Source organism: Gavia stellata, chromosome 2, assembly GCF_030936135.1.
Source record: "Gavia stellata isolate bGavSte3 chromosome 2, bGavSte3.hap2, whole genome shotgun sequence".
Classification (NCBI taxonomy): Eukaryota; Metazoa; Chordata; class Aves; order Gaviiformes; family Gaviidae; genus Gavia; species Gavia stellata.
Genome location: NC_082595.1, coordinates 13,975,349 through 13,999,283, shown reverse-complemented (window position 1 = coordinate 13,999,283; position 23,935 = coordinate 13,975,349). Strand labels below are relative to the sequence as shown.

General features: G+C 38.4%; 2 protein-coding genes across 2 annotated transcripts in view; both read left to right on the top strand.

Moving 5' to 3' along the window:
- Positions 1–23,935, top strand: part of THADA (THADA armadillo repeat containing) — a 166,465-nt gene that overhangs the window by 115,605 nt on the left and 26,925 nt on the right. Inside the window, exons 30-36 of the mRNA XM_059835931.1 lie at positions 2,599–2,688; positions 6,325–6,329; positions 14,960–15,369; positions 15,707–15,828; positions 17,199–17,271; positions 20,178–20,322; positions 23,392–23,523. Coding sequence (XP_059691914.1) covers positions 2,599–2,688; positions 6,325–6,329; positions 14,960–15,369; positions 15,707–15,828; positions 17,199–17,271; positions 20,178–20,322; positions 23,392–23,523 — 977 coding nt within the window. The remainder of the gene's footprint in view (positions 1–2,598; positions 2,689–6,324; positions 6,330–14,959; positions 15,370–15,706; positions 15,829–17,198; positions 17,272–20,177; positions 20,323–23,391; positions 23,524–23,935) is intronic.
- LOC104250206 (dnaJ homolog subfamily C member 15-like) lies at positions 11,513–11,959 on the top strand. The gene is given in 1 exon segment (XM_059835731.1): positions 11,513–11,959. A coding segment is annotated over 1 exon segment (447 nt).

The following is a 23,935-nucleotide window of genomic DNA, read 5'->3' as shown; positions in this document are numbered from 1 at the left end:
GTGTGTAGTAGCATGAATATTGTTTTGGTATCCATTTTCTATTTTTTTGTGTGGACATACCCTTAGATATGAGAGTCCTAACCATCTCTAGCTCCGTCCTCTTCAGAGTCATGTACAGTTTATCATCTGGAGTGAGCATATGATGTATTTGTTTCCATTAATATCCAGGTTGGAAGGGAAATGAACTAATTTGGGGGTTTGGGACAAAAAAAGGAACGCTGTTCCAGATGCCTGGAGTTCCCACCCTTGCTATTGCTGTGACTTTCTTGTTTGGAGACAGATTTCCTCAGAGCTTGTTTATGAGAACACCACTTTATTTGGGTATCTGTGTTAAAAAAGAAACATCTTGTACTCTTCCCACTCTCATTGTTGAAGTTCTGCACGAACAGGTCATCTTAAATACTGTGCAGTGCATCATTTAGAAATGTTCAGCATGTGATTTTTGGCTGTCAGGTCTGTTACGCAAATCACAGTTTGATTGTCTTCAAGACTGAGCTTTCTGCTACAGTCTGAAGAACACTGAAATTTCTTGGTTTTGGAAAACTGAATTTCCTGTTGTGTCCGTCTGGCACATACAGCTGAGAATTCACTAGCATCACCAGAGCAATGGAGCCAGCCAAGAACAAACGTTTGGCATGTTTTATGCTAGAAAAGCCTAATTTCAAAATCAAAACATACATGTGCGCATTCTCAAAGTTAAGTGGTAAATGTTTAAAAGCTGGACCAGAATAAAAAAACATATCACTATTGCTGTTGTCACTTCTTCAGTAAAGGTTGCGTCAGCCGTGTTTTTCCCAAGGCATAGTTTGTACATTGGAAATTTTCTTTCCAGTGAAATGACTGAGTAATATGTGAGTCTTCCATTTTTCAAGGGAGCTGAAATGCAGTAGGCCCATTATGTTTCTCAGCTTAATTGAAATCTGTCATGGCTGCTTTCATCAGTTTTATGAGTACTTGTGAGAGACCTCTTGGTTTCCTTTTCTTCTAAGGCTTTGACTGATCTGTCACTCTCTTTTCTCGTGGGTTGAGCTCCTAATCCTCTGAGTATTTCTTGGTAGTGTTTTCAGACAGATTTGTGAAGAACGACTTCGGCAACAACTAGATGCCCAAGATTAAGGAGGGAGGTTCGCTTAGTCAGGGTGGACAGAAATTAAGTCTTCCTAATACAGCTTTTCAAAATAGGCCGTATTGAAATTGCTTTGGCTGCTTACGGTATCAGTTCTTACTGATGTGCATCTTCTCTGCAGGCAGGCTTTTAGTTCTTGTGCTTTAAGGCAAGTGGTAAGAAGCAAGCATGGAGAAGTTTTGGGAGGTTCATAACTAATTCACTAGTAAGAGAGTGTCTATAAAGTCTCTGTTTATGCAAAAGAAAAAAAAATATTTTCCAAAGAGAAATCCTGGTAGCATGTAGTCTGCTATGTGTTATATGGATGTCTGATACTGTAGAGCATAAAAGTAAGCATAAGTAATTTAGGCTTATTATAGAGTTTATTACTGAAGGTGAGAGCAGTGTTTCGAGTAGAAATTTTCTTTTTTAACAGGATCATAGACTAAGTCTCCATAGGCAGATACAGTTGCCAGACTTCTATGCAGGAGTCTCAGACCTTGCATATTTATGTCATGATCACATATCTTATTTGAAAAAGTTTTTTTTTTTCTTGAATTTTAAAGATGTTAGAGTTGAGAATGTTTGTTGGAACATTTTTAATTAACATTTTTTTGAAAGAGTTTCAAGCATCAAGATAAGCATACAAAGAAAGTGCCAGATAAAATAAAAATGAAATACTGAACAGAATTAGTCATAGCTTGTGCTCCTTGATTCTGAAAGTTTTTGTTTTAGTGCAAGTCCCATTGGACTCATCAGAATAATTTCTGGACTGGATTTCCTGTTTGTTCACATATTAAGTTGTATTTTAAAAAAAGTTTTCCTAGCTGAAACATACAGTGATAAAAATATAGAGAAAAATGAAGTAGTTAACCTAATTTTACTTTTCTAATTGGAGAGAAAATGTCTATCACTTGTGACTTGAAGGGGTAGAGCAGAAAGTAGCTTATTACCAATGTGCATTATAGGCATAAAATCCACAATATTCTTGTCTGGAAAAAAAAAAAAATCTTTAAAAACATGCATGCCTCTGTGGTCTTCCTTAGAACAGTGGGAGAGCTATGGCCATTAAAAAGATGTAGTAGGCACCTTTCATGGGGAATTTTCTTTTTATGAACTGTAGCAATAAGACCTGAAGACTTATTTTTGATAATGCATTTAATGACACACATTATCTATAAACAAAACCAAGACATACTAGTTGCCAGGGCAAGCTCATTCATCCAACAATAATGAAATGTGTAAACTGTGGTTTGGTGGAATGGATGGAGGAAGGGTGTTGCCATTCTGCTAGGGAGACCGTCATTCAGGATGAACCAGAAGTGAAGCTTAGATAACTCGTCCTAATTATTTTGCATGTGCAGTCTTCAATTTGATCAGTAGTTGATCTTCATTAATTAAGTCAAATAGACACACCAAGCTGGTATGTTTCACTGCTGTTTCTGAGCGTGGATGTTATAAGGATTTAATCTTTAGTAATTTGATTTTTCTAGGCCAAATCCGTGTTTGGTGACCAGAGCTGCCTATCTTGATGTCCTTGTGATGCTAAGTACTCACCTGGGGAGGTTTCAAAAGCAAGGTGAGTCAAATGTACTGCTCTATAAATCAGATGGAATATCTGTGGGGAAATTTTTGAGCTCTGTTGAATCTGGAGAAACAATAACATATTACTCATACTGATGGTATCTACTGAATGCTGGAGTCCTTCAGCACTTTGTATAAAAGGGCCCTTTATTCTGCCTTCTGTAGAGCTAGATTGGTGATGAGAAGAATGAGGTACGGCTCCATGTCAAAGCTTGAAGTGATGATCTTGCAGTACTCCTAATCCTAGAACTGTGTAACAGCAAAATAGATCCCCTCCAGTGTTCCAAAATGTTTTTCTGATCCACCGGTCAGAACTATCAGTGGTTTTTATGATGCAGAGTGTTATTTGCAACAATACAAAACATACTGTAAACAATAAGGAAAACAAAGGTATGGAGGAAGGGATACCCTTTCAAGTGTGACTTGTGCATAGGCAACTTTCAGTCAGCTGTAACTAGCTTCCTTGTGGGCCTGTTTTGTTCATTTCATATGAAAAAATGAGTAATAAATTACCTTGTCAGTCCAGGAAGGCAATTAAATAGTAGTTTTTAAATTTCATTAAAATTCTTAATGACTAATTTTAATGCTGCATTTGAGTCATTGGAATTGTTCTTTATTTCAGATAGTCTTGTTTTGGGGGCTACTTTTCATTTTGAAACCAATTCCTTTTGCTTTTTTGCTTAGACCTTTGGTAGAAGTACTTCCATTTTAATTCCATAATCGCTATTTTTGTGGTTTCTCATGAGTGCACAGTTCAAATAGGTGCTTAGTTTTGGGTAGCACTGGCAATACCACACACCCATGAAGAGCGATAGTTGTCAGGAAAATGAGTTGGTGATGAACATGTCTGAAATGAACTTCTGATAGGTTGATGCAGAATCTAGGCCTTATAACAGAAACATAGACATATAGAGAATATGTGGCAGGTGTGTTCCACTATACCAGAGGAAGACAGTTAGGGTGATCAGGGACTCTTGGAGATGGGTCAGATCTCCCAGATGTCAAGATGTACTGTTCAGTAGAGGAAATTACTGGATGATGTTGCACCATAGGTCTCGTTCTGTGGGGTGCTGATCACTGTTTGTGACTAGGTAAGGGCTGCATGCTTTGTAGGGAGGAACGAACCACCCTATATAAAACAGTTTCAACATAGCATGCCTGTAGCACAGTAAGTTTTTTCCTGACTCCTTAATGTTTGTTTTTGGTAGGCGATATCTACCATCAATAATTCTTATGTTACAATATGTATTTACTTATTTCTGTTATTTATACAAAATAAACTTTTTTAAATCCTGATACGCCATTGACCTTGGTGATCATCCTTTGCAATACATTAAAAAGTCTAGCTGTGTATTACATCTACAAAATAAATGAAAACAACCCCTCAAAAAAACGCTTTAACTGTATTTGGGCTCATCACCCTTCTTTTTCATTTGAGTACTCCTTTTATAAAGATAGTTCCTCTTTGGAATATTAATTTTTACACCTTTTTAAATCATGATCCTCTACCTCTGTTCATCTCCTTTGTAGTATGAATCATCCTAGTGTTTCTGTATTCTCTTCATATGACCTTTTTTTCCCTCTGCTTCTGATTATTCTCATTACCCATCCGTCAACTCTATTTTTGTATTTTCTTTTATGAAGGAGTGGCCAGTATTCCAGGTGAGGGATCCTCATTTGTTTACTTAGTGGGCATTACATTTCCTTTATCAGTCGCTTTCCTATTTCAGTTCTCTTCGGGCTTTTTGTCTGTTTTGGTTTTTAAACAATTGCTGAACATTTGCAAAGGCTTTTATTGATCTCTCCACACCAGGAAACTCCCATCTTTTTATTTTAATGCCCCTTACTTGTGTATAGCCCTTTCAGCCTGAGGGACTGCACCATGCTGTGGCTAGATTACTGAGTGTAGTGGATTCATTTATTTTTCAAAGCTCCTGTGGACTGTTCCAAACTGGGGTGCTGTAAGGTACAATTTCTGTAGAAGGAAAGCAATTATTTTTGCAGGCTCGCTCTCTCTGCTCAGGGATAGTTCATTAGTATTGTCTTGCTTAAAAGTCTCATTCCTATATAGGTTTAAAATGATACATTGCAGCAATTTCTACAGAGACTAGAAACTTAGACTGGAAATACGGTTTTGAAAACTTGAAGATACATTAGGGACAATGTTATATAACACAGGTAGAAGCCCTTCTGAAATGAAGGAGTAATATGTTTATATTAAATAGAACCTGAGTGTCCCATGACACAGTAAGAGAAAGACTAAACTCAGCAGTTAAAAATGAATGTTTTGAGACTCACATTTAAATGTTCTGTAAGGAATAATTATTAACTGAAGCTTTATACTTTTCTGAGATTAAATATCTTACTCATACATGTGTATCTCTGGTTATAAGCCAATTTTTCTCTGTTTTAATCTTGATTTGTAAAGTTGTTTCAATGAATAAAGGGTGAAGGACAAATCCAAGTAAAACTGTTTCTTGATGTGTTTATCTAAGAGGCCCCAGGAAGTGCTGTATATGAGTTCCAGGCCACGGGCTGAAACTGATTTTCATCAACAGAAACGGGAATGCAATGTAATGAGCCTGCAACTGGTTAAAATCAGACCACTTCTAATTGATTATGCCTGTCTAAAGGGGCTACAATTACAAAGAGATTTTCAGAGTACAATCCGGCCTAGGCCTTTCCTACATTACGATTATTTTCTGTAAGTGATTTGTTGTCTTCAATTAATAAAATCTGTCTCTTAAAGTGCAGGACAGCCCTTAGGGAATTTACTTCACAAATTCAAAACAATTTAAAATGTTGGATAAGGAAGGCAGGGAGTAATGGATACCAAAAGCATCTTGTCCAGCTAAAAATTTATTCCTGGCCAAATGATGATTATTTATCTTAAAATAAACAAAACACCACCGCCCCCCATCGTTACTCTGATTTGCTGGTTTGGACGGAAGTGTTGCCTGATTCATGTCACTGGGAAAATACAGTTTTCTTTGCTTGAGTTGATATGCAAAATCTACAGCATTTTTTCCAGCTCCTGATGTGCCTGAGGGTCTTCTGATACGCAGAGACAATACATAACGCCAAGACTATGTAAACTTACAATATTTTTTTTTCAGTTACCAATTGCAGTTGGAACTCAGAAAAAGGTGAATCAAGACTTTTCTTTAAAAAAAAAAAGAATATATTTAAATATATATTTATATATTAAAATTTATAAATACGAATACTATTTTTGCCTTTATTGAGAGCAAACAAAGGTTCTTACCAGATCTAGGATTATTTGTTGAGCTAATGTCTATTGTCAGTATTAATAATGATTAATAATATCCAGTGAATTCGTTCTTGCATACCTCTTTGATATATTGTCTCCACAGTAACTGTTTTTATTGATGTGAAATCACAAATGTCCAGGGCCTTTCCAGTCTAATGGGTGGAACAACGCAGTCCTCTTCCAGAGGATTTTCTGGCATTTGTACACTGCTAAAAAGCAGTGAAGTCATTCCTCCAGAAGTAAATTAGCACCTAAGTGGGTGGTGTAGGAATAGAGGGAAGTTCCCAAACCTCATTCTTAAAACATTGTTGGAGGAGGTAAATAACACTTGTAGGGGTCTTTGGAGGGGAAAAATGCCTCAGAGTCCAGGTGAGAACATGTCCAGCCTTAGCTGTGTTTATAATTACTTGTAAATTCACAAGGCTTGATCAATGGGAGTCAGAAGGAGAGGTCTCTCAAGCTGTAGTGCTATGGATCCACATGTGTGTCTGAGGAACGCACTCTGATGTGTTCAGGTGGGCTTTGCAAGAGACAGAATACCAGAGTACAGACAGACTACGCTGTGATACATTCTTCAGTTGAATATGTGGACGTTTGACAGGATCCATCACAGATATTCCTGCTTTCAGGTCTTCTGGAAATTGGTGTCTGAAGCTAAACAGTAAGATGAGAGCATTACTGGGATCCTGCAGTGCTGGTAGCAGAGGAGCCAGAGCAGTGCATTGCAGTGAAAGCTCAGATCTGGGATGCTTTTCGTCTCTGTAACAGAGGAAGAATGCCACAAGACAAAGTGGTCATATTTTCTTTCTTGCTGGCTTTTCAGAACAGTTTTCTGATAGTAATTTATCAATTCATGAAGGGAAAAATGGATGCAACTTGCTAAAATTTACTTGACTGATAAAAGTGCATTTTATCCAGGGTTGTGTTAAAAAAAAAAAAAAAAAGACACTTGTCGATAAAATGTGTTGTGTCCGTAAAGTACATCAACATAAATGAAATGGGGTATAGAAGAGAAGTCAGAGAAAAAATGAAAGAAAAATTTGCTAAAGATAATCCTTCCTGGTTGTTCTTTTATCCTCTGTATATGTTGTCAATCTCCTGGCTGGTTTGGCCTATTATCGAGTATAGTGTCTTCAAAATTCAAGTTTGATGAGAAAGAGAAAACATTTAAATAGGATGTCAAATAGGATGATTCTGTGATTTAGGAGAAGCTGTCACTTGAGGTCTAACCATGCGTTTTTCCTTTCTACATTTGAGGTGGAAGAATTTATAAAAGTTCTTGAGATTAACCAAACTCCACTGTTGTTGTCATCAGTGGGAACATTTACTTAGTATTTACATAATTAATCCTGTTCAGAAATAGATCGTTTTGATCTCAAAATGGAGCAGCCAGTATTCTGCTCTCACTAATGTATTCTTTCCTTGAGTTTTGCAAAAACAGACTTCCATTTTCCTGCTGTCTTCCAAACAGCTAAACCTTTTGTAGATGTAGCTTAGTTAAGAGTCTTAAATTCTGCTTGTGAACAACAGAAACAATTGCAAAAAATAATGTGCATCACAAGTGTGTGTTTGAGATCAGAAACATGGGCAGTTACGTACAACTGTCAGCTGGTTTTGTCCTTTTTTTATGCTCTCAAATATGACAAAATACTGTGTTTTAGATAATACATATTGCAATATCATTCTCTTAAGTTATATTTGTCCTTTTAATTAGAAGTTATAAAAGGTATTGGTAGAAATAGTATGCATTATCAAACTTCTAGATGCTTTGCAATGAAAGCACAAATTGGTTTTTAAGTAGGAATCTGTTAAATGTTTTGCCTGAATGATATGATTGTAGGACTTTTAAATAGCATTTGAAGGCTGTGCCCACTTTTTTTCTGTATTGTACTTCTTTCTTACTCTTTCTTTTTTTGAAAAGAAGATAAATGGTAACTAAAATAAGTTTTTCTGCAGGCTAACTTAAAAACTGATAATATTTAAATGGCAAAAATTTGACAGGAATAATTAGGTTGATTATTTTAGCCATACTTTAACTTGCTTTACCTAAATCCCTAAGCAGCATGGCCAAACAGTTACTTGAACAAAAATACTGGCAGCTTGTTAATGCAGGTTTTGGTTATTCGGTCTAATTAACTTAAACTTCAGAAATTCCATCTGAACAAATTGAAAGCAATTTTTGTTTGTTATGTCAGAAATTATATAAACTTTGTGTGCCACTATATTGACTGTGGCACTTTGTTATTTTGACTCAAGGAAGGTAAAGATTTAAAACCTATTTATAGAATCATTTAAATGGCCTATGCCTACTGACATTAAATTAGACAAGTCAAAAGGAAGTGTGGTTGGGTACCCAATATTCTAATTCAACACGGACAAAAGAACGAAGAAGTTGAGGATGGGATTGTTGGAGGTCCGAGAGACAGGGAGTGACTGGGAGTGGCACAGACAGTAGAATGCCAGAGGCAGATCGAGTGAAGGACTTCCTACGTTAAGACAGCGCAAAAGTGAGTGCAAGATAGAAAGACAAAGCAAATGGACCGAGGCTGAAAGGAATAAGTGTTGGGAGAAAGGAGGTGGAGGTGTGCAACACCAATGGGTGGTCAAGGAAATGTTGGAGGCAGAACTCGTGGCACAGACGTGGGAGGAGGAAAGTAAAAGTGTTTTCAGAAAGATTGCGGGAGCGCAGTGAAAGGAGGAGGGTTGTGGAGGGTAGAGCATGATATTGCTGGAATGCTGTGTGTAACAAGGAATATGGAAAGATGTTATAGGAAATAAGTGACACTAGGGGAGAGAGGAGTTGATTGTGTTTGTTAATCTTAGCAGTTAAAATTCTGTCCCCATGTGAAGACGGAGACTCTGCTTATCCTTCTGAAATCTTGTTTTGGGTTCTCTTTAGATTCCAGCATGTACCACTGACTGACTTGCACTGTCTCCATGGGGTTTTATGGTTTTCTATGAATGCAAAATAAGTGGAAAACTTGGCGCTGTGCCAGAGAGAAGCTGTAAGAAAAATAGCAGCCTCAGTGTCCAGATCAAATGCTTTTTTCTTTTCCCCCCTTTTTTTTTTCCCTTTGAAAATTTTCCCTTATACTATACAAAATGCAATGGGATGCTTCTGTTTTCAACAATATATTATCTGTGGATTCTGTTAATCACTCATGTTTGTAGTTTTGAATTGTATTGTGAGTACTGATGCCTAGTCTCTGATGTCAAAGATGTTGCAGATGTCTTTAAAAGAAAACATCCTGCTTAAAATATGCCCTTTTCCTGATCATCAACAGTTATTTTCCTGATCATCAACAGTTCCACATTGTAATAAAATAAGCTTTTCTGTTCTCTTTGGGGTTTTTTTTTTCCATTTACCAGTGACTTTGCTTAATCCACTTTTAATAAAAAGGGGAAACATGAAAGAAAATACGTTTCCTTAATATTTGTCTAGGAAAATCTCTTCTTGGCACTGATTGCCTCTCAGCCTCCTCTCTGTTCATATGGTCTCTTCAGATACCCTTGGATAGATGGTAGTATGTGAGTGCAAAGAATTTTAACCTCTTCTCAGTCCATAAATAATTGCAATTTCTTGCAGGTCTTGGTGAATGATGATGAATATCCAGATTTTTGATGCTTCCCCCTTCCTGTAACATTGTACTGCAGACACAGCAGCATTTCATTGCTGCTTTTGTAATTCTTGTCTGACTTTGCAGAGTGTCAGTAATATTGGTAATATTTCTCCCCTTTTTCCATTCTTTGTTCTTCTTTTCTGGAGCCTCTCGTAGGAAGATGGAAGATGGCATGGATGCCTCAAGGGGCTGCATACAGGATTTGATCTCAATATTTATCTGGAAGTGTGCAAATACTTAGATGTATTATAATTACAAAAAAAAAAAAAGCCCCTCACACAATATACACTTGATGATACAGAGAGTTGTCCAATTGGCAGTAGCCTAGACAGGAACTGAAAATTACCTGAATCCGATAGAAACACATAATCAGTCCTGTACATCAGCTGGCAAGGCGATGAAACAACTTCAGGTTTTGAATACGGAAGGAATTCAGTTGACTTTTGTCACTTTTGAACATATTGTAGAATTTTGAATATATTTCATCTCTGAGATGAAAGATCAGCTGAACTGTCCGTAAGCTGACAGCTTGTTAATCCCCGAGCAGAGAAGTTTTTCTGTCCTTCCTCTATGTATCTACTTATTCTGGGAACAGCCTATAGAATAGTGCCTGCCTAACACTGTGCGGAAGAGCAGAAGAAAGTCAGGCAGGGCGCAGGTTTTGGAGCTGGCTAAACTTTGAGGAGGTTTGTAGCTAGAGATTCATTAGGTCTGCTAATTCGATTCTGCTCCTCTTCCTTTCCTCTTTATTTTTAGATGATGAAGGACCATTTAACTTCATATAACTGACTGTGAACATCAGGTGATCACAAGTAGGATTAAAACAACCCCTCAAACCTAGATGATGTGACATAGACATTGTATGCATATCTCAATGTAGTGGACATAAAGGGATTGAGGAAAACTGTGTGATGTTTGTGCACTGTGTTGAGGAGAATCAAGTTGTGTAAGATGTGTCCCTTCCTAGAAGAGAGCTGAAGTTCTTCCTGTCCCACAGGTGCAGCAATCCTTGGGGCGGGGGGGGAGGGAAATTAATCCACTTAATTCTTGGGGGCTCTTTTGCATCTGTCAGCATCCTGGACAAGCCTGCTGTTTGCCAGGATGCTTGTTTGGTCAGCCAAAACTTGTTCTTCCTTCTCACAGCAGCTGGTCATTCAAACTGTACAGTGATTTTTTGTTTGTAAATAAAAGTATGTCTTTACTGTATCTTAACAACAGAGACAGACATTTACTTTGGGAACCAGTGTGGTTTTTTGGTTTAGTCAGATATTTTGATGTAAGCCAAAGAAAAGAGTTTACTTAAAGTTAAGCAGAAAAGAAAACATTTACATGAAAGCCAGGGAAGATTTCTTAGTGATTAAGTTGAAAGCAGGAATATTTCCACTGCATTGTAATAAGATAGGGGCTTTCTTTCCTTCTGTACATATTTGCGTGAAAAAAGAGTGTTAGAGAGCATGTGGAGCACAAGATGAATGCAGAAGGATTTGCTCTATGGTGTGCTGAGGCTAAGCGAATATGCAGACAGTCTTATTTTGCTGACAGCCTTGCTGTTGAAACATCCAGTTTTAAAGACACTTTTGTAAAATAGATGAGCCACGGCGTCCAATCTTTTACAATTACATGGGAAAAACAGAAGTCATCCAGAAGGCTTCCAAACCAGAAGAAGTATCCAATATGTACAGAAAAAGAGGATCTGTGGCAGAAGACTGTTGTATCGCAGTCTCTGCAAACTAGCAGTTCTAGGAGTGAGTAGCTCCGGCCTTACAAAATTCAAATGAAGGTTTACTGAACATGATCTGAAGCTTGGTGCATGGCCAGCTCCTGGCGTCAACAGAAGGATCACCACTCGCTCTGATGTTACGTTGCAGGCTGTAGCAAAGTTGGCAGTGTTGACACCAACAAGGTGAAAGACACCCTCTCCCTCTTCCCATCATGGAAGGAGCCGTGGCCTCCTCTGAGGGCCTGCGCTATGCCGAGTACACCAGGATTCCTATGGGCACCGGCAAGGGCGAAGCAGAGTTGGACTGAAGGCTGGCCAGAGCTGTGATAGCTGTTCGACTTGGTGTTGCAGCTGTTGCATTTGCAGGTCGTTATGATTTCCACCTTCGGAAACCATTGGACCAGGCAATTACAGAGACAGCAAAGAGGATTTCAACTTCTAGTCTTTCATCATACTATAAAGGAGGATTTGAACAGAAAATGAGTAGGCGAGAAGCTAGTCTTATTTTAGGTGTAAGTCCATCTGCTGGCAAGGCCAAAATCAAAACAGCCTGTAGAAGAATCATGATTTTGAATCATCCTGATAAAGGTGGATCACCTTACTTAGCAACAAAAATAAATGAAGCAAAAGACTTGCTGGAATCCACTGCCAAAAATTGAAATCCGAAGCCTCGGGTCATAAGAGATTCAGCAGATGCATTGTGCAACAGCTTTCATATCTACTTGCTCTGTACAGTTTCTTAACACTGCATTGATTGTTCCTATTTATTGTCATAATTAAAAAGCTAAGATTACAGAATCACAGAATCACAGAATCACTACGGTTGGAAAAGACCTGTAAGATCATCGAGTCCAACCTGGGGGGGGAAAAAAAAAAAAAACCAAAACAAAACAACAAAACAAAACAAACACAAAACCCACGCCACACAACAAGAAGCCACAACCCACCCAACACCACACAGCACCATGTCCATGAAGCTACATCCCACAATGCCACATCCACACGCTCCTTGAATACCTCCAGGGAGGGTGACTCTACCACCTCCCTGGGCAGCCTGTTCCAATGTTTCACTACTCTCTCAGTAAAGAACTTTTTCCTAATATGAATTATTTAAAAGCAAACTGAAATCTTTTACAGTTATGTAAAGTTATGGATAGTTGTGCTCCTGCAAGGAGCAGGGAGTGGGACTGGATCCTTATGGGTGCCTTCCAACTCGAGACACTCTATGATTCTACGATTCTTCCTCTAATGTTTACTTCTATCTCTTTTTGTCCACCTAATACTGCTCTCCCTTGCCTGGCCCTCCAGCTTTGACCCTTCCCTCCCGTTGGTTTTCATGTTGCTGCTTCCACATATGATACCACAATGTAAAGCAACCCTGATAGGGAATAAAAACACTTCTTTTGCAATATACTTAGAAATATATACTTGGTTTGAACAACTGAGCTAGTGGACTCGTGTATTGCTGACATGCAGCTGAGGAGGGAAGCGTGTAGGAAGCTGAGAGGGTGCAGGGCTCCAAAACTGAAGCTGTTTCTCGTCTCGAACCAAGGCGCTTGGACTTGAACCTTTCTTCTTTCAACGGCCTGGGATTATTTCTGTTGTTAGACTGGTGTCTGTGGAGTCAGGCTGTGTAGTAACTGGGACGAAGGCCTAATCCCTCTCCAAGACAACCAGACAGTTCAGAAATTAAGGAATTCTGGCAGTTGGATACTTGTCATGTGACATAGGCATTAATGCTAGTTTATGCTACGGTATGTAATACCAGTCTGTTTGGAGAGGTTTTAGAAAATGTAGCAAATAAAATATAAATGTTTGCATGTTATGAGATGGAAGCCATCTGTGTCATCTAGAGGATTATGCTGTGACATAGGTTCGCAGTGATATTGCAGTTTCTTTGACTACATCAAGCCTGTTTGGAAAAGAAACGGTAGTGAAAACATGAATGACAGAACTAATGGTTAGGAAATATGTCTGAAAATCTTTTTCAAATACCAAATTTCTTTGAAGCTTGTCCAGAATTACTCAGAAAATGCTTCTGCCTTATATGCTAGACAGTGTACGACCATGTCAAGTTTCTATGTCAAACAAATTAAGATGGCTTTGGAAGAATTTGAATATAAAAGGGCAGGATATTTAAATAGAAGGCTTAGGGAAGTGTCCTCACCGGCAACAAAATGAACCCGTATTTGTGTTGCAGTTTCATGTCAAATTCAGCAATTTTATTATTTAATATTTGGACAGGCTTTCAGTAGTACTCAGTGCTTACTTAATTAAAATAGTGAAGTTACATGGCAATGAATTGTCGTCTTGTAGATATTGAAGAAATCTAAGTTTGCTTTAATCTTTGTATTTACCTTTAATGCATTTTGACAGTTTAAAAGCCCTAAACTTCTATAACATCCCTTAACACCAGTGGCAGTATTCTCTTCTGTGCTTCTTCATGATTTTCCCTTACTTGTATTTGAATTTTGTGGGATATAGCATATTAATCTCCTTGCAGCACAAGCTACACAAACATCTGAACTGGGCAAAAATCTTGGTTTTAATATTATAAAATGATTCATTTCTGATGATGATGGAGAAGGAGGTTGAACTCGAGGCATGTGAGGATTTCAGTCTGTGTGTGTATGTTGTGAGAGAGGACTATTGATTATTTTTTTCTTTCCTTTTGTGTTAACATTGCCAACTTTGCTAAAGCCTGAAACCCTCTGGCATCACAGATAGCAGTGACTTTTTTGTTCACTCCAGGAGGTGGCCAAGCACTAAAGAAGGTTCTCGGGCTGTGCTGTGCCGTGTGGGCAGGTTGCACCAGTGTAAATGGCTGAACTGTCACAGTTCCTGTGCTGATGCTTAAGAGGGATTACAGTGCAGCACCTTTTTTCTTAGTTATGTTAACAGTTCAAAGTTAATAGGCATTGGAAAAGCATCCTGGATTTTTTAATCAGTAAAGATTGATACACACAGGACAGATCTATTGATGTAGAAGGGGCGTTTTCTTAAGAGTAACTTTTTCTGACTAAAGCTGTGCAAAGCATGGGATTTTCAGTATTATCAGAATGGCCCTGTCATTGCTTCTCCTGGTTTCGGTTGCAGCTGGGTAGGCTGACAGACAGCACTTTCTCTGGTCCGATCTCTGATTTTAGACCTATTCTATCAAGCATAATATGATTGCATCTTTGTATTTGGTGCTTATTGAGGTTTTACTTTAATACAGTTTATTTGTGTTAATCACTTTCTACAACGGTAGTGCAAAGCATGTACAATTTGCAAGACTGTCTTAGTAGCTTGATTTAAGTAAATACTTATTGAACAGCTATAACTGGCAAAGATGACAGGCGATCTGCAAAGTCTTGTAGCATTTTTTAAGTTGTTTGAAGCTTTCATCCCATGTGTTGAACAATTTATAGTTTTCAGAAAGGTTTGTGTCCTTATTCTTTCTATTTAAATATGAATACACTTGATATCTAGGAAAGCTGTTTTACAATTCAGAATCAGTTTAAAATGAAGGAGAACTATGTTTTCATTTTATGGCTGAATTTACCTTGCGATACCTTTTGCATATCTGATGTTTTTTCAACTTCAGAATCACTTCATGGTCTGGAGCAGATCATAACATCATCTGTTTGTCACTTTACTTAGTTTTATTCTCATTTCAGGAATGCAATTGTTTGGATTTTGGGAAGAGATGAACAGAGTTATTTCAGATTCTGAATTGGTGTCCGGTATTTCCTACTCGTCTGCAGTACCAGGACTGATACAGTATATTCAGAGCATGACCAAACTTGTAATATCAGTGCTGTCAGTGACTGCAGGTCCTGACATCCAGAGCAGCAGTTCACCTGTTGTAAAGAAAATAGCCAAGCCATCACTGTCAATAGTTCATCTCCTTCACTGTGAGTTTCATGAAGTACGTCTGCTTGCGTTGGAAGCAATACTGCTGTGGTTGAAACAAAAAAAGTCCAAGCAGACTGCAGAAGAAGGAGGTGTATTGTGTTTACTCATTGATTTGGAAGGCACTCTTCTCACAATGGCTCTGAAGGAAAAGAATCTCCAGTGTTTTTGCAAGGTAGGAGGGTGCTATTTTATTGACATTTGATATGTTTTCAGTAAATGATATTCTTGATTTTTTTAAACATTTTAAAAAATTTCAAACGTGCATAATGTTTTTTAAATAGTATGTGAGTGAGGTTTTATTTTTTTACATTGAATAGGAGCTGTGCCATAATTCTGTAACAGATGTTCTGGCATGAAAGCAAGAACTTTCTCTTTCCTTTCTTAGCACTGTCAGGAGAGGACCTTTGTGTTCTTGGAGTGGGGTTTAAGTCAGTGTTTTATTGATCTCAAATGTATGCATTCATGTTGAGATTGTTTGTAAATTCTTTGTTTGTGAATTGTGTGTGCAGGTGCTGGAAATTCTTTATAATATGGATCTCAGAAATGTGATTCCAAAGACTGAATGCTCTATAAAAATGAATCCAAATGAGCTCTTAACCTGGAGTTTAAACATTATTGGTATCTCCAACAGGTATGGTCTGTCACGCACGTTAAAATACTTGTATTTTAAAAACTTTAAATGTTGAAGCATTAATTTATTGGTTTTGGACTATCTGTTGATTTAAAAATCTATGTTTCAGAAAAGTGAGTGTGGCTTATTTGAATAAAGAGAGCTCTTGATAAGAATTTTTCAGAAAAGTTAGACATGGATCTGAATTATTAAAAAGGCCCACAAGTCAAACTGGCCCTTTACAGTTCCTGAAATAAGAAGCTACTCTGACTGTCAGAAGGTAGCCAGTGAGCATAGCTCTTCCTGAATGGTAATTGGGAAACACCTTAACACATAGAACTGATGATCCAACGTACACTCATTCGCTGTGAATCTGCCATCTGTCCTATCCTGGTTTATCTGCAGACAGTCTGTAGAAAGTGTGACAGAGCTGATTTCACTTGTTGGATTGGCAGAAATGGGTAACCCTAATCCTTAGGGTTCGCACTTCTTAATCGGACGGTAAAGTCAGCAGAAAGTGCTGAAAATTTGGAGCCAGTTTGTAGTTTGTACTGAATTAGAAGCTGTGTCCATCCATTCATAATGGAATGGACAAACAAGGTTAAAGTGTCCAGGCTCTAAGGGCAAGAGCATCCTGTTTCTAATAGTCGCTTTTTTAAAGCCATATAAACATCGCACCCCAGTGTTACCAATGTAGAATATTTAGGGTATAGAGTGTAGAACACCATTTTATAGCTGTGCACATTTGCTGTTGATTTACACTAAATTTTTCAAGTTTAAATGATGATATGGAGTGTTTATTTCTGGAATTAAATAAGATACTTGTGGTAAAACAGCACTGACTGGTGCTGTTAGAGGGAGGTAGCTGAAATAGCAGACCTTACCTGCTCAGGTGTTGCCACTCCCCACAGTGAGACCAGCCCTTCAGGAGCCACGGTGCCAAGCGCCGTGTCCTTAGACCCTGCTGGGCATCATGGAGGCTCAGGAGCTGGCAGTTAGCATATTCCGCACGAGTAACATTTCTAGCAGCTGTAGGAGAGAGATTCCTGGAGCTTAACACCAGCTTGAAGAGATGCTTTTGTTCATCCTTTAAAGTAATGTCTGGTTTGTTTGACTTGGGTTCCATTTTCAAATGTGTTTTTCTATGGGAAGTATGTAGATAGCAAATAAACATGAGAAAGATGGAAGTAAGAGCGTATTTCATTTGCATATCAACTAAAAACTTAACTAACGTCAAGATCTGTAATGTAAAAGCTCCAAGTGCTCAGCTTGCAAAATGATGATGGTGATAATCAGAAATAATTAAGAGCTGACTGGTTTTGTTCTAGAGATGAAATGATGGCAGAAATAGCTGCGCTTTTTTTGATATGTCCTTTGCCTTGTTTTCTCAGCACTGACGTTCAAAGCATAGCTCTCAAATTTGCCTCCAAGTTGGTTATCCATTTTTTGCAGAACCATCAGCAGGTAAGGGAAGCAGAGCTGCTTAACAGTTTTGTAATTCCGGAGTTTTTAGTGATTGGAGTAACGTGGCTTCTTTTAGCTAGAAGCCCCAAGCTTGTGTTTTCTTGTGTCGTTGCACATTTTCTGGCATTCTGTCTTCCTCTGCGAATACACTGCCACGTTCTGAAATGAAACAGCCATGAATATCATCTCAGTATATCCCTCTCAAAGTCATTTCAAGTTAAATACGTAAGTAAATTTTTCTGATGGATTAATTTCAACTTCTAAGAGCATCCAAAATAGTCACTATAATGTGGAAAGAAAAATGCCTATGGTGATTAACACATGTGCTGAATCCAGTCCATTTACTGAAGTGGAACTTTGTTGTGGTTTGTAATTGCTGGGGAGCCAGGAGGAGAGCAGATCCGAGGGGAAGGCAAGAAGCTGAAGCAGTGGTTGGGTGCAGTTCCCTTCCTCACTGTGTGCAATACAAACTTGCCAAGTCTCAGCCTGAAATCACTGTCTGAGCACATCAGCTTGTTGTCTGCATGGAGTTGCTCATTGAATTTCCTCTTAAAATTTGTTTTTAAAACACTAGAGTAGATATAATATCCCTTGTAAAATTCAAGGCTCTGTGTTCTGCATTCCTGTTTATAGACTATTTAATTTAGATTTATACCAGCACAAATTACTGGCTCAGATTTCTTTTGATTTTAAATTGTCAGTCTGTGATGTCACATATGTATGTGTAGAGCAGTGCTAAGGCAGCTTTTAATGCTAGACAATTTTTTGTTTGTTTTCAAAGATGCAAAAGCCACTTCATGAATATTTAAAAATAGGCAAAATTCTCATGATCTGTTTTAAAATGAAGATCTTTTTTCCTTATGTAGCTGTTATTTTTTATAGAATGGGCAGCAGGATTTATTTATATTGTATGCTAATAATCTTGTCTCATTAAAAAAAAAAGGAAGCCACAGATTTGCACCCAAGAATTGGGAACATGAATTATGATGTTAATTTTTTTTGTTTAAGAAAGGCAAAATGCAAGTTATAAACATTAAAATAACCATATAAACCTGGCTTCACAAATAGACGTGGAACATGTAATTGCTCTGAAGTTTTCTATTAATTTACAAAGAGGGATTAATGAAAAATGCTGTACCAATCTTAACTGTAGTAATGCTAAAACAACTTTCTCTAATAAGCATGTAAATAGTGGGAGATCTAAGACACCTGTACAGAGAGTGCCTTCTACTTTGTAAAAGACCAAATACATCAGTTTTCCATCTAAATTCTTTCTTTGGGCTTGCATTCAGTATTTGCATCTGTAGAAGGGATTGTTTCTCTTCCATAAGGTAAAAGTCAAATTCTGTCTTTCTAGATAGTCCCTGTGTCTGTTCAAAATTTGAGTAACTGTAACATCTTGGGAGACTTTTATTTATTTTTTTTTATCCTGTTACGGAATCTGTAGGACATGCTCTGGCTCTGTCCCTTTGTGCAGTGCAGGTACATGGCCATGTACCACACAGAATGAGGCAGAGGACGACTGAGGTTTCATTTATCCCTCAGTGAGTCCCTGTGCACTTCTCTACCCTTTAACTCGACTCACCTTTTCATTGGTTCTCTTCTTTACCTTATTTGGTTGTTCTGTTTTTCACTTCCTTTTATTAAAAATAGGTAAAAAAGGAAAGAAAGGAGAAAAAAAAAAAAAGTTGCACATACCTCAAGTGTTTCCAGGTCGAGCTGGTCCTGCTTTTCCTGATCTCCTGTTCATGAGATCCCAATCTGTTTGGGTTTTTTTTTCCTCTGGAGCTTTCTTCTAATTGCTGTAGTGCACACTTGCTTGTGCCTATGCCTGGATGCCATCTTCTGCAGTTTGCATGTTCTGTTACCTAACCTGCGCTTGAGGTTCCTGCAGCTTGACTGACCCGCCGCTCTCCCGAGTGTGGCATTTGCAGGGGATCCCAGCTCTTTCTTGGTCACTTATGGATGTTAGGACTTCCTCTTCCCAGTTATGGCCCAGCTGTCCCAATGGAGGTCAGAGTTGACAAGTCTTGGAAGCACTATTTGAGTTATGGGTAAAATGCACATTATTTCTTTGAGTTACAGGTAATATGCACATTATTTCTTTCCACAAAAAGTCTAGTAGCCATCACGACACATCAGAAAGAGTTGAAGCTTTGTCTCATTATTACTGAGTAGTAGTTTTCCTAGCATATGCCTGAGGACTAAATATTTTCCAAAAGATGGCAACTGGATTTTATTTGAAACAGGAAATTTCTTTCCTGTTCTTTTTTCTAATTCTTCATGTTTTAGGACAGCGAGCTTTGCTGTGTATCAGCCAACATGGAGATTCCTTCAGTGTTTTGAATGCACATGCTATCAGAACCCAAGGTACCTCAGCAGTCTTATTAAAAAAAAAAATTTCCATCCCTAATATTGGCAGAGGAGATGGAGCTGCATTCACCCCTTTACCAAGCATTGCATCATTACCAAAGCCTAAGATTGATGCTACGGTTCATATGCTCTTAGTTATTTTTCCAGATACGTGTATGTGTCTGCACATAGGAATGCTTCTGAGAATTGCTTCTCTTTGTTGTAGTCCAGTATATTGTCTTTGGCTTGCATGTTTAGAAGAACTGAGGACACAAAGATATGCTTTGACTTCCGTGGTCATTGGTCAGGCTGGTTTGAAGGGACAGAGCAAGAGAATTGCCTGTGAACACTGCTCTGACTAAAAGAACATCTCCCATCTTAATGATCTGTGACATAGTAAGCCAGCTTTTGAATGGACATCTGGGATTCACCAGCTTGAAAAAAACCTGCATTTACTGATAAGTAGTACCCCTTCAGCAGTCCATAGTTTAATGTGATGGTGAGTGGTAACATTGGATTGTACAGCATACTTCTCACATGTTCTGTGCCTTCAGATTTCAGAAGAAGTCCTGAAGAAATGGGTTCAACTGATAGTTTATTTTTGTGGAGATGAGCAGCAGACAGAGATGCTGTTAGCAGCTGCTGAAGTTCTTAAAAGTGTAACAACATTTCTTCTGATCAATGAGAAGCTCATTCTTGGTGAGTAGTAGTTTGAACATTAATTTTCTAGATCTTTTTAGATGAAACCCACTAATACATGACTTAAAATGTATTGTACACATATATATTTACACACAGTCAAAACACATAATTACATCAAACAGGGTATTTTGAAAATTTTAATTGGATTTCATGTACTAAACAGATGTATTTAAATTCTGTTACAAAAAGTACATGTGCAGAGCCTCTTGCAGTAACTCCACAGAAGGGGGCATGAGATGCTGTTATGTCTCCAGGGCACTACACACTGCTGTACAGATTTACTGGCTTGCAATTGCTTTCTGGCTTGGATCTTTCTGAAATACTCCATTGGTGATGTGGACATGCTTTACACTGTGAGTGTAACAAAGCTGTGCTGGCTGAATGTTGAAATTAAAGGGTTCAGTCTAGAAATGAGGGATATGTTCTATTATGAGAATTATTAATAATTGGGTCACATTACACCTCCCAGATATAATAATTGTTTTTAAGTTAACATTAGACTGTCTCTTTAGAAAACCAACAAACAAAAATACCTACGCAGCCTTATTCAACAATACATTACTGGCTGAGAGGCAAAGCTGTGTGAAAATTTCTGGTCTGTTGTGCAGAAGACATTGGTTTTTTTTCTTCTAGCCTTTTTGCCTTTGGTGAACAGTGAGTAAGGGGATTTTGTGACTAAAGAGCCAGGAGATACGCAGATATTCTGTGATATTTTATTCCAATGTAGTTATGTAAATGTTAGTAGTTTGAGTAGCTTAAGGCCACTTGTATGGGCTGGATACAAATTTTTGTTAGATGAGAAGAATGGTAGTATTTCTTAAACTGTAGATAACAGTGTTATTAAAAAGTCAGATATTTATTGAGATGTGTCTTTTAAGAGGTATTGATAACATTTAACAGAGCTAAATCTATTACATGAGGTAGACATTGTACTGTTAAATGTTCATAGTATCAACTCTGGAAATCTTGACCTCTGCCACCTCTTAGTAAAGCTCTTAGTAGGACAGACATTACCATTTTATATCAAATGAAGACAGGGGAGGTAGGGAATGAAAAACTCCCAAATGCTGTGCTTCTCGTCTGTCGCCATTTGGATCCGGTCCGTAGCTGATGGAGAACAGAGTTTCCTCTTTGATCGTGTCAGAACAGTTGCTGGTTTCCAGGCTTTCCAATCGGGCAGATGTGAAGGTCTGAAACAAAAGAGCAGCAGTTTGTATCCTGCTTAAAATTTTAAGAAAACAAAGCAAAATAACAAACCAAATCACAACAGAAAAGCCCCCAGGGCCTCAGTGGGCAAACTATCTGAACCTATTCTTTGCTCTGAAAATTGGGCCTAGGGAAGAAAGATGCAGTACTGACCCTCCATACTACCTAGAATTGTCAGTCTGGGGTTCTTCCCAACTGTGACATTGTCAAGTACTGCAATGAGAAGTTTAGCAAATCAAGGGCGTGATCTGGTGTTTAGTTGCAATGATATAAACGCATTATCATTCCTTTAAAGGGCTTATGCACATATAAACAGCTTTGACTTTTATGCCTCATTCTGCATCACCTTGCTTGACCACATATAGTACAAAGTAGAAGTTGAAGAAAATTGTGGTTGTATGAAATGGAGTTGTAGTCATTCCTATAAGCTTCCATTAAGTACATCTATAAGAGGAAGAGGGTGAATGCCTATCAATATGTTCTGGATGACCCCATCATCTCTCCATCATGTTGCTTGAGGGTTCAGAAAAAGTCTTTCTGGAAAATACATTTGCAGACTTCACCTCTCCTGGAGATATGGTAGAAACTTGTCTAGGTCGGAAAGCTGGCCATTGTATCTAGAAGGGAGTAATTATTCTGCCCCAGCTGTGCCACTATAACATTTTGGGTGTGTCATGCTAGAAAAAAGCAATTTCTTTCAGATATTAATATACTCCATGCTATGCCCATATAGGGAAGTGATATGAAATATAGAAATGCTTCTTCTGCCTGTGTAGCAAAGCCTCAAGCAATGAATTTTGGCCAAGCAGTGAAATACAATTAATTGTCTGGCTAGCCTTGTAATACAAATATCTGATAGACATGTTGATAACATGCTTGAAGAAAACCAGTGCAGCAATGAAGCACCAATTCCGCTGTTCTCTGTGATCAACAGAAGGTAATATCTAAGAGCTGGCTGCCTCTAAAAGAGACCTTCCAGTGGGTTCCTTTAATGTGGGTGTTCAATGAGAGATGAAAAGTCAGCTGAAAAGTGCACCAGCAAACCCATTAGTACAGCCTTGTGACTTCAGCTAGTCATCCTTAGTGTGACACCACTAAATGGCAAAAGGGTTTGCAAATGGAGTATGGCTTGTGAGATGTGAATTGCCACTGGGGTGGTATGTGGAGTCTGCCTGTTTGGGGTTTACCAGATGAACACCTCTGTTTTGGCAGTTCCCTCTGATTGGTCTTAACTGTATGCAGGTAATTACCCCATGGATTAAACTTGGCTTGCTTCCAACAGATAGTGGGTATAAGGGTGGCAGGACATGTTGGTGAGTGGTGGGGTGAGGTGGATATGGGAGAAGTAGGTGATGGGTAGATCCGTGGGCGGTGGGATTGTTTGCCGTTTCCTGCAGGGAATGGCATTTGCGGCCAACACTACTGGCAGTATCTGAACAAAACTTGGTTTGGCAGCCCCGGCTCCAGGCAGATTGCAACAGCAAATCCATGATCACAGCATGTTGGTCAATCTCCATCAGCAAACTTTTGCTGTAGGAATTCTGCACTCCTAGAAATTGTAGAAAATTCAGAGCACCCACAACTTAGAGTTGAATCCGGATTAAGAGAGGTCCGTTCTCTTATCTGTTGCCCACTGTTTAAACCAAGCTGAGTCAACCACCTAGATAAAGTTCACACATGCTGAAAACATTTTGATCCTATTGCCAGTTGTCTTCCCAGTGGTTTGCCAATGCATTTCTTCTGCCCATGTTTCAGTGTTTCACTGCATCTGTTGTGTTTAGGTGTGGAAACAGAGCTCTGTAACTTCTTTGAATGCGTGTAAGAAATAGAATTCTAATTTTTCTCCATAAATAAATACAGGACTGTCTGATACCCTTGCTATGTGGAAATGTGTGGTTCTCCTGCTGCAGAATGAAGATTTGGTAGTAAGGGATGCTGCTGCTGAGGTTATACAAGTGGCACAGTCTGAAAAAAAGAGCAGTAAAGGAACAGGTATGTTAACTTTTCTTTACTTTTAAATATTATTGGATGCTTGGGAGACAAAAGTATTTCTCTTCTCATCACAAACTTCTTGCTAACTGTAAAGTGATCCATGCATCTTATAAACACATACCATGGAAGATAACAGCAAGTTATGATGTTTGACACCCACCAGGCTTCATTATTTTGCTTTTACTGCTCCTGGTATAATTTGCATATGATTACATGGGTATGTAAAAAACACAGCAGCAGTATTCAACTTTATGGTTCTTGCTGTGATGAGTCAACTATCACATAGCTTCACATTTTGAAAGTTCTTTAATACCAGCTTTGGTCTAATATAATGCAGTGGAAGACACTCTTTGAATCCCAGGAGAGAGAGAATCTCACAGAGAGATAGGAATCTGGGAAACAGTATTCAACT